We start from the raw sequence: 9,276 nt of genomic DNA on the forward strand, positions 1-9,276 counted from the left end.
ATCAGTATGAGATCATGGAAAAGATCGGTCACGGAGCTTTTGGGGCTGCTATTCTTGTTCATCACAAGGCTGAGAAGAAGAAGTAAGAGTCACTTTTTTTCCATTTCGTTGATGGGGTTATTGTTTTTGTATGTTCATGCAAAATTGGTTAATGGGTAGGTTCAGAAGTTTGATAACTGAAGCTTGGTTTTTATGGATTGCAGATACGTGTTGAAAAAAATTAGGCTTGCGAGGCAGACTGAACGATGTAGAAGATTTGCTATCAAGAGGTGAATTTGTTGGTTTCTTTCTTTGTTTGGTTATCTATGTTTGTTAATTTGATTCATATGCATGGAATCTGTTTTATCTACGGAGGAGATTTGACCTTTGATGTCTGTTGTAGATTTAATCGATTAAATTATTTAATCGATTAAATCAGAGTCAATTATTTTTGTTTATTTTGATCATTTAATCGATTAAAGAGGGGGTGAATAGTTTTGAATAAGGGACAAAATAATTATTAATTAATTAATGAAGGCTAAAAAGGTAATACCCCCGATAAAATAGTATCTATCTATTTAACAACAAAATAAAATAAAAATATCTATCTACTAACAAACAATTTGTTGGATTACTTTTATTAAAAAGTATCGATTATTGGCCTGTGCTTGTCTTGGAAAACATCATACTTATTTTACTTCATTTGCTTTAGATTTGAATTTTATTTTAAATAAATAAAAAATTTAAGCTTCGTACCAATATTCAATTTAGTATTTCACTTTGTCAAATTAATTATATTTTATATTTAAAGCTGCAAAATTAAACATGATAATATGTATTGATTTAATATGAATTTTTTTTTCATTTCTTTTTAATAAATTAATATTTATAATTTTGATTAGAAAACATAATAATATTTTTTATTTAATAAAAACAACTTCAGAATATTACATTAGTATATGAAAATGATGAACTTATATACTTTTAGTTGTAAATTTCGGTGATTACTAGAGAAGTATATTAGTCAAAACAATTAAGTTATTACAGAATGTTTTAAAGTATAATTAAACTTATGGTCAGCAATAATATAATTAAATATAAATAATGGTGAAAAAAAATACAATTAGCTGAAGGAATCGATTAGGACATATGACCATAAATTTACATCTATTATTTGAGGATAAACTCTCGCATGTTAAAATTTTATAAAACTTTTTTTTATTTTATTTATTTTTGTATCGTCATATATAAAGTTTGATATGGCCTAACCTATTTAATATTTATGGAAAAAAAATTTATATAACAAAATTATCTATTTATCTCACTATTCATCAATATTTACGGGTACCATATAATGGCTGAAAGAAAAAGGGAATGAATGAACATTAATACATTATTTTAGTCTCACCATTCAAAAAGTTGAAAGTCTTGCCATAATCAATGGCGCATTGTATGGAGATGACACCAGTCACTGCGTAGCTATTTCATTACTAACTTAACTGTTTTGGTCCTCTTCAACCCACCAAGTTTGGGTGGCACCCTTTACACCACACAGGATTCATAAAATTTTAAATGTTGGTTTGGGAAGGTGTTTGTCCACCTCAAAACTTAGGTTTTCCCAATTAAAATGTGTTAATTTCCACATTCTTAATTTTTGTTTGGCTCATATTATTTTTATGGTTAGAGGAAATCAAAGTTGAACTTAAAACTTTGGGTTCAGGAGAAATGATACTACCAGACTTGTACATTGAGGACATCGGGATTTATGTCACAAAATGAATGTCTTGACATTTTTAGCTCTCTCTATCGATAAACAAGTAAGTTTTTAATTACCTTGTGCCTTTAACATTTCAAGGCAAAGATGTTGGCTTTTTCACCCTTCTGCTCCTAATTAATTATTTAATAATTATTTTGTCTCTTATTCAGAATTATCTATTAATCTGCCCCTCTTTAATCGATTAAATCAAAAATTTAATCGATTAAATGATCAAAATAGACAAAAATCGTTGACTTGAAGATTTAGTCGATTAAATCTCTCTATTTAATCAACTAAATCTTCGTTGTTCTCCTGATAAAGAGGACGATTTAATCGATTAAGTTGAAGATTTAATCGATTAAATCTTCATTTGATCATTTAATCGATTAAATTTTTGATTTAATCGATTAAAGAGGGGCAGATTGATAGATAGTTTGCGATAATGAGGCAAAATGATTATGAAATAATTAATAAGGGACAAAAAGGTAAAAAAACTCAAAGATGTTAGTGCTAAAAGATTTTATACTCTGTCACGAAAGAGATTTTTTTTGTACAGTGTACGTGCGATTTCCATTAAAAAATTAACATTTGGATTAAAAAATTGTTTCTCTCTCCTGTATACACATATCATATAAATTGTCTCATTTTAATTGGTCCGTCCCTCCACTAAATGTTTCGCTCAAAAAGAGAATTAGTCACATCCAAATAGATAAGAACATCCACAGAAAAAAGAAAATATAAACAATATAATATAAAACTTAAGAAAAAGTTAACGAATACCCTTGTGATTTGTTTTAAAATTATCTATGCCCTTGTGATTTTTTTATTACACATGCCCTTGTTATTTGTAAATAGCAAAAAATCACAGGGACATATGTGATAAAAAAATATACTTTTTTACAAATTATAGAAATATATATGATAAAAAAACTCATACGACATATGTAATTCTAGAGTAAACTAACGGGACATTGTTAACTTTTCCCTAAAACTTATATATCTTTCATGACAACTAATGTCATCCAAATCATATTTATTAGTTAAAAATAACTTTTTAAACAAAAGTATCTAAACATAATATTTTTATTTATTTATTATAAACTCTCTTTTTTTCATTAAAAAAAAAAGTATAAATTTTAATCTAGACAATCACAAAATCTCAAGCGTTAGCATCAACGGCTAGAACTAGAATCCTATTAACGTAGGTTAGCTAGACTATTGTGATCCCCGCGTTGCACGCTTCTTTGTCTCTCTATCTCTGCTTCTTTTATCAAAAATTGTCTTCCATTTTTCTCCGAGTTTTTCTCTTCCACTGTGATCACACAACTATCTGTAACTATTTTCTCTCATTTTCTCAAACTCTTTATTTTGTTTTTCTCTCTTTCTCATCATCTCGTTTTTCCATTACAATCACACATCCATTCTCTGAAAACTGATCGGAATCATTAACGCACAGAGCTGGAAACAGAAAAGTTTTTCCAATTTGCGAGGAATTCGAACACATGTTTGGTTGATTGCTTTCTTTCTCTGTTCGAACTTGAATTTTTATCTGGAAGCTGAGTTACTACTCTCACAACAATATCATTACATGTTTTCTTTCTCCACAATGCTCTTTCATTAGCATCTTACTGCCAAGCGTTTTATGTTTCTACGTTTGTTGTGTCGCGTGACACGTTGACCTTATGGTTAGAAAATGATCTTTTGATGAATCTCCACGTGTTTTGAATCTGCTTTTTTTGTTTGTTTTTGTTTTGTTTTTTGTGTTTTTGTATTTTTGTTTTTTTGGTGTTTATGTGCTTCTGAAGAAGATAAACATGTTGTCATGTAGGTCGATCGGTGTTGGCTTTTTGTTTTCGTTGCAGAGGATTTGGTTTGTAAAGTGATGTTGAACTTTGTGAAACAAGAATAATCTGAATTTCATTGCAATTAAACTGGTTCTGCGATTGAGGGTTAAAAAAAATGGCTGTTGAATTAAGTCATGTGCTTTCCAAACTGGAAATGCTATCCACTTCAGATTATGCATCGGTAGTGTCCATGAACCTATTTGTGGCACTCCTGTGTGCTTGTATTGTCATTGGCCATCTTCTTGAGGAGAATCGGTGGATGAATGAGTCTATCACTGCCCTTTTGATAGTAAGTGCTCACTTTAATTTGCTCAACCTTGTTCGCCAATAAATGCTGTAAACAAATGGGTAATATTAATTACTGACTCTCATATGCATTGCTGTCAGGGTCTTTGCACTGGTGTAGTTATTTTGATGTTTAGTGGTGGTAAAAGCTCGCATCTTCTTGTGTTCAGTGAAGATCTTTTCTTTATATACCTACTGCCACCGATCATATTCAATGCCGGGTAAATTTTTTTCACCAACTATATTTCTATAATATGGATGAAATGTTTGATGCTGTATCTATCATTGTATCATTATATGGGTGGAGTGTTTTGCCTCTTGATGCATGTATCATCAACTGATGATGATGAAGGTTTGTCATCAGACATCCCAATGAAGATGGTCTAAAGTCATATATTTTCCTGATACTTTAGCATATATAATACTTTTAATTATTCTGATCGGACCAATCTTAGTAATTGAATAATGAAGTCATAATTTGTTGGTTGATTATGATGCACTACTTTTTTGCATAATTAATGTTACACAGCTAATGGCAGAAAATTTTTAGGAGCATAAGGCATTGGTGAAAGTTCTAGGCCTTTGAAACATTGCGGGTAGTAGTACTCTGTTCACTAGCTTATAGTTATAAGTAATATCTCAAGTGGCTTATTAGAATCTTCAATCCGTGGCCAGTGGGTTTCCCTCTTTTGCCATTTAAGTAATGTTGAGAAATATGCAACTTAAATTAACTAAGTAGTCTTCTTTGCTCTTGCTTGCAGATGCCATGGGCAATTTCATCTCTTCTGAGTTATTATTGTTCATGTGACTAAATAGTTTACAATAGTCATCCTGCTAACCCAAAATATGAACATGAATTGTGTTTTGCCTCATTAAAAATTTCAGTTATATATTGTTTCCCTTCCTTAAAATCACAGCTGCACTATCTGTCTAGCTCGAAGCTCAATTTTATTCTTATGTTTCATCTTCACATCATGCTTATTGTGTACAGTTTGGTGTAATCTGTGGTTGGGAAATATTATTTTGTTGTGAAAATTTTCTGTGTAATTTATTTCAGGTTTCAAGTGAAAAAGAAGCAGTTTTTTGTTAACTTCATCACCATCATTCTGTTTGGTGTTGTTGGTACATTAATAAGTTGTACCATCATAACTTTGGGTATGTCTTTCCCCTCTGTATGGATTTCTGTGGTTGTTTTCCAAGATTTTTGGTAATAACAAAAAATTTGGCATATCAGAGTCTTGTTAATTTGTTACTAATCTAAATGTGTTAATTGGAAGTTTTTTATGGTTTAAAAACATTTCCCTGGAGAAAAATTGTATAATTACTTTAAGCAAGCTGTCCATATTGAAAATTGTCTAATTCTGATCTGACTTGAACTTTTGAAGCATTGTTTCAGGCGTCACGCAAATTTTTAAGAGGATGCATATTGGTTCACTGGAGATAAAGGATTATCTGGGTATTTTATTAATCAATCGCATCTATTTGGCAACTTGTCATTCTGTTTGTGACTCACTCTTTTTTCAAAAAATTTCAGCAATTGGTGCAATATTTGCTGCGACAGATTCGGTTTGCACGTTGCAGGTTTGAAATAATGTCATTTTGTGGAATCTTCCAGCAATTAAGGTGTGAATGCTAAGTACTGAACTTACGAATGATTGATTGATGATGCAGGTGCTCAACCAGGATGAGACACCTTTACTTTACAGTCTTGTATTTGGCGAGGGTGTTGTGAATGATGCTACCTCAGTGGTGCTTTTCAATGCAATCAATAGTTTTGACCTCAAGCAACTAGACCACAGAATTGCTTTGCATGTTTTGGGCAACTTCCTTTATCTGTTTACCGCGAGCACTGTGCTTGGAGTTTTGGTAACAGTCTTAGTTCCTTTAATTTTCATCTACACATCACAAACACGGAAATATTTTTAGTGCAACCGTCGCATTGAATACTCAGTACGATGGTTGCACTAAAAACGCTCTCAACACGCACATGCTGAAAAGATCTATATCATGCACTTGCATATTGATAGCACATGTGACTCTGGTCTAATGTGTCTTTATTGCCTTGCAGGCTGGTCTACTTAGTGCTTACATTATTAAAAAGCTGTATTTTGGCAGGTAACATGTTGAAAGAAGTATTTTTGCCATTGCCATTTTCGTTCAGCAGTTACTATGATAGTATTATTTTGTTTTATATGGTATATGCAGTTTATTAATGCAAAAGTAAGCAGTATACAATTCGATCATACTAAATAAAATTCCTATTATAGTCAATCTCAATTCATCTATCATTTATTAACCACACTGTAAAAGTCTACAGTTTATGGAGATTATACTGAACTTGGCTTGATTAATTGAAGTAACTGTCTAGGTTAACCGGTTCAATCCAGGATTGAAGCCAGAGTGATGAGGTTCATTAATATATTTTTTTTTTAAAAATGGGGGTTCATTAACTAACTGTTCTAAATGTGATATTGTCTGCAAATAATGATTTCATACCACATAGAAGGGAACACATTTAATCAAATAGCCTAATGAAGAATATATACCGTTAAAGATGAAATTGTATGGGATTGGATAGGCATGGGATCATAGTATAAGTGAAAAAGTCTGCTGAATTCCTGAATTCTTGTTGGCACATCCCACATGAATTGTTATCTTTTCAATTTAAGTCTTGATTTTTTCTTAAATGAAAATAAATTGCTTTAGTTCAGTGGAATCTCTTATTAACTTTGGGTCTCTGTGTGTTTCTGTCTGTTTTTATCTTGAGCAAGTTTTTTAAACCTGGCATGAAATAATTTGCAACAATTTCTTAGTTGTTCAACAAATTTCTCACTAATTGCAGGCACTCCACAGATCGCGAGGTTGCTCTTATGATGCTAATGGCATACTTATCCTACATGCTGGCTGAAGTAAGTTTTAAAGAACTTACAGAGTGTTTTTTGTGGAGGATGCCTTTTTTTGAGCTTTACATCTATCTATTCTTGTGGTTGACATCAATCATTAGCATGGTGCTGATGTATCTGTTGCATGTTGTGCAGTTGTGGTATCTGAGTGGCATTCTCACCGTATTCTTTTGTGGGATTGTTATGTCTCATTATACTTGGCATAACGTGACCGAGAGCTCAAGAATCACTACCAAGTATGTCTTGTAAACAGATTTGTTCAAGCTATATATGGATTTATTTGAGGTGGTAACACTGTCCAATTTGATATGTATTTACCTACATATTTTTCGTCTTACTCGTACAGACATGCTTTTGCAACCTTGTCATTTGTTGCTGAGACCTTTATCTTCCTTTATGTTGGTATGGATGCCTTGGACATTGACAAATGGAGGTTTGTTAGTGATAGGTATGCTTTCTCTCGGGGACTAGTGAATAATCATTAACCCATTGACATTTTTGTACTCATGAATAACGGTTGAATCTTAAACCTCCTAGTCAACAAATGATGGTTTGATGTAGCCGCTTTACTGAAACAGCCCTTGTGGCTTGTATTAATTGATGCTTTATGTTTTTTGCATTTGAAAATTTTGTCCTTAATCCTCCAAAATCTTCCTTGTCAAAATTTCTATTTCTTATAACAATTAATGTGCCACACTCGGTTTCTTTTGCAGCCCTGGAATATCTGTTGCTGTGAGTTCAATATTACTGGGTCTAATACTTGCTGGAAGAGCAGCATTTATTTTCCCCTTATCCTTCTTATCCAACCTGATTAAAAAGTCGTCAAATGAGAAAATAAGCCTCAGGCAACAGGTATGGCTAGATTGCTGTCTGTCAATAAGTATTCTTTTACAGTATATTTCTTGGGCTGACAAGTTTTCCATTCTTTCTCGTTTTAGGTGATCATTTGGTGGGCTGGTCTTATGAGAGGTGCTGTTTCCATGGCACTTGCCTATAATCAGGTAGGAGAAACACTGCTCATTAGGAGTCATCATTTTTGCAAAAATGAGTTAATGGTCTCTGTAGATAAGGATCTTAAGTTGATGATTTAAAAACTGACACTCTCATAAAATGCAGTTCACCTTGTCGGGGCATACTGAACTGCGATCCAGTGCCATCATGATCACCAGCACTATCACTGTCGTGCTTGTCAGCACAGTGGTAAGACACCTGCTTTGTTGTGGTTTCCTTGCATCTTATGTCAATGTTCATTGGTTTCTTTTCAATATAGAGATGTTATCTTTTCATTGCTTTCTAAGTCACTGATAATAACTGTTAGGTTAACCATTTTATATACATAGCTCATAAGTAAGATAGGAATAAAACTTTACTACTACCATCGCACGACTCAGTGCGATAATGGTATTATAATTATATATTTTTTGAAGTACATAATTATAATATTAAAGTTCACGTCAACTTACAAATTCATAAAGATAGAAAAAAAAAACTTTATTATTATAACTGTATATTTTCTAGAGTACATAATTATAATACCATTGTCGCACTGAGCGTGCACCAATTTTTTTTTTTTTAAAGTTGATATGAGTTACCTAAGATATTAGCTTAGTTGTGGTGTGGTGATTAGGGATTAGTGATTGGTTTTCAAATGATTAATCTCATCAGCAATTCAAATGATGAATCGAATATGTAAAAATACCACATTCCCAGAAAAACTAAAAAACAAAATTGTTTAGAGGTGCTGTTGACACAATTTAATTATAACTTGTCAGGTGTTTGGTTTGGTGACTCAGCCACTCATAAGGTATTTGCTGCCTCAAGGTCCACCTCCTAAACGCAAAAACAGCATGTCAAACTTAGAGTCATCTTCCCCAAAATCAATCACTGTGCCTTTTCTTGGAGATGCGCAAGAATCTGAAGCTGATCTCGATGGCAATGAAATTTCTCATCCAAGCAGCATCCGTGACCTGCTTACCACTCCAACACACACTGTTCATCACTTATGGCGTAAGTTTGATAATGCATTTATGCGTCCAGTATTTGGAGGCAGGGGTTTTGTTCAGGTAGTTCCCGACTCGCCAGCTGAACGCAACGGTCCTCATCAGTGGAATTAAGAAGAAAGCAAATATATATGTAAAATGTTTCTAAACTGTAAATTTTATGAAGATCAACGCGTGCATAAGAATCACGTTAAGCTTAGTCGAGCTATACGTTTTGCGTCTCCGGTAAAGCTGTAAAATTTTATTTTGGATTCTCTAACCCATCGTTACAGCAATTTTTTTTTTCCTTAGAGCTAACGCAACCTTAATTTCTTCTCTTTGAGGCGAATTGACTTTGCCAGTATCCCTATAAACTTTAATTTTTGAGCTGGCTATCAGAAAAATTCGAAATGCAGGATGGGACAAAAAAATGATGTGAAAATCAAACAAGGACGTGCGCTATTACCAGTTTTTGGTACTTGGTTTTTTTTTTTCTCTTTCTCTTTGGTAAGAAAGAGTTTAGGAAGAAA

The 9,276-nt window shown here is 32.7% G+C and overlaps 1 protein-coding gene across 3 annotated transcripts; it reads left to right on the forward strand.

The window, feature by feature from the left end:
* The first annotated feature begins 1,437 nt into the window (after positions 1–1,437).
* LOC133293861 (sodium/hydrogen exchanger 1) lies at positions 1,438–8,988 on the forward strand. 3 transcript variants are annotated; one of them, XM_061492484.1, is made up of 15 exons: positions 1,438–1,454; positions 3,712–3,868; positions 3,967–4,085; positions 4,922–5,019; positions 5,261–5,320; positions 5,399–5,445; positions 5,536–5,730; positions 5,933–5,979; positions 6,707–6,773; positions 6,903–7,003; positions 7,114–7,215; positions 7,481–7,619; positions 7,706–7,768; positions 7,884–7,967; positions 8,540–8,988. In XM_061492484.1, exons 1-15 carry the CDS (start codon positions 1,438–1,440, stop codon positions 8,879–8,881), a joined length of 1,638 nt encoding a protein of 545 aa, XP_061348468.1. In that variant the 3' UTR covers positions 8,882–8,988. The 3 variants fall into 3 exon arrangements, with proteins under 3 accessions (XP_061348468.1, XP_061348467.1, XP_061348466.1); XM_061492483.1 differs by lacking the exon at positions 1,438–1,454 and adding an exon at positions 3,039–3,420 and having other exon boundaries at positions 3,564–3,868; XM_061492482.1 differs by lacking the exon at positions 1,438–1,454 and having other exon boundaries at positions 3,039–3,868.
* Positions 8,989–9,276: the final 288 nt, after the last annotated feature.

This window comes from Gastrolobium bilobum, unplaced genomic scaffold, assembly GCF_033153095.1.
Source record: "Gastrolobium bilobum isolate Gb01-03AN ecotype WA unplaced genomic scaffold, APGP_CSIRO_Gbil_v1 utg4431, whole genome shotgun sequence".
Taxonomy (NCBI): Eukaryota; Viridiplantae; Streptophyta; class Magnoliopsida; order Fabales; family Fabaceae; genus Gastrolobium; species Gastrolobium bilobum.

Excerpts from the sequence above, each read along its gene's own strand:
- LOC133293861 (XM_061492484.1), top strand. Across the intron at positions 6,774-6,902 it reads TATCCTACATGCTGGCTGAA|TTGTGGTATCTGAGTGGCAT; the intron begins GTAAGTTTTAAA and ends CATGTTGTGCAG. Across the intron at positions 7,769-7,883 it reads TGGCACTTGCCTATAATCAG|TTCACCTTGTCGGGGCATAC; the intron begins GTAGGAGAAACA and ends CATAAAATGCAG.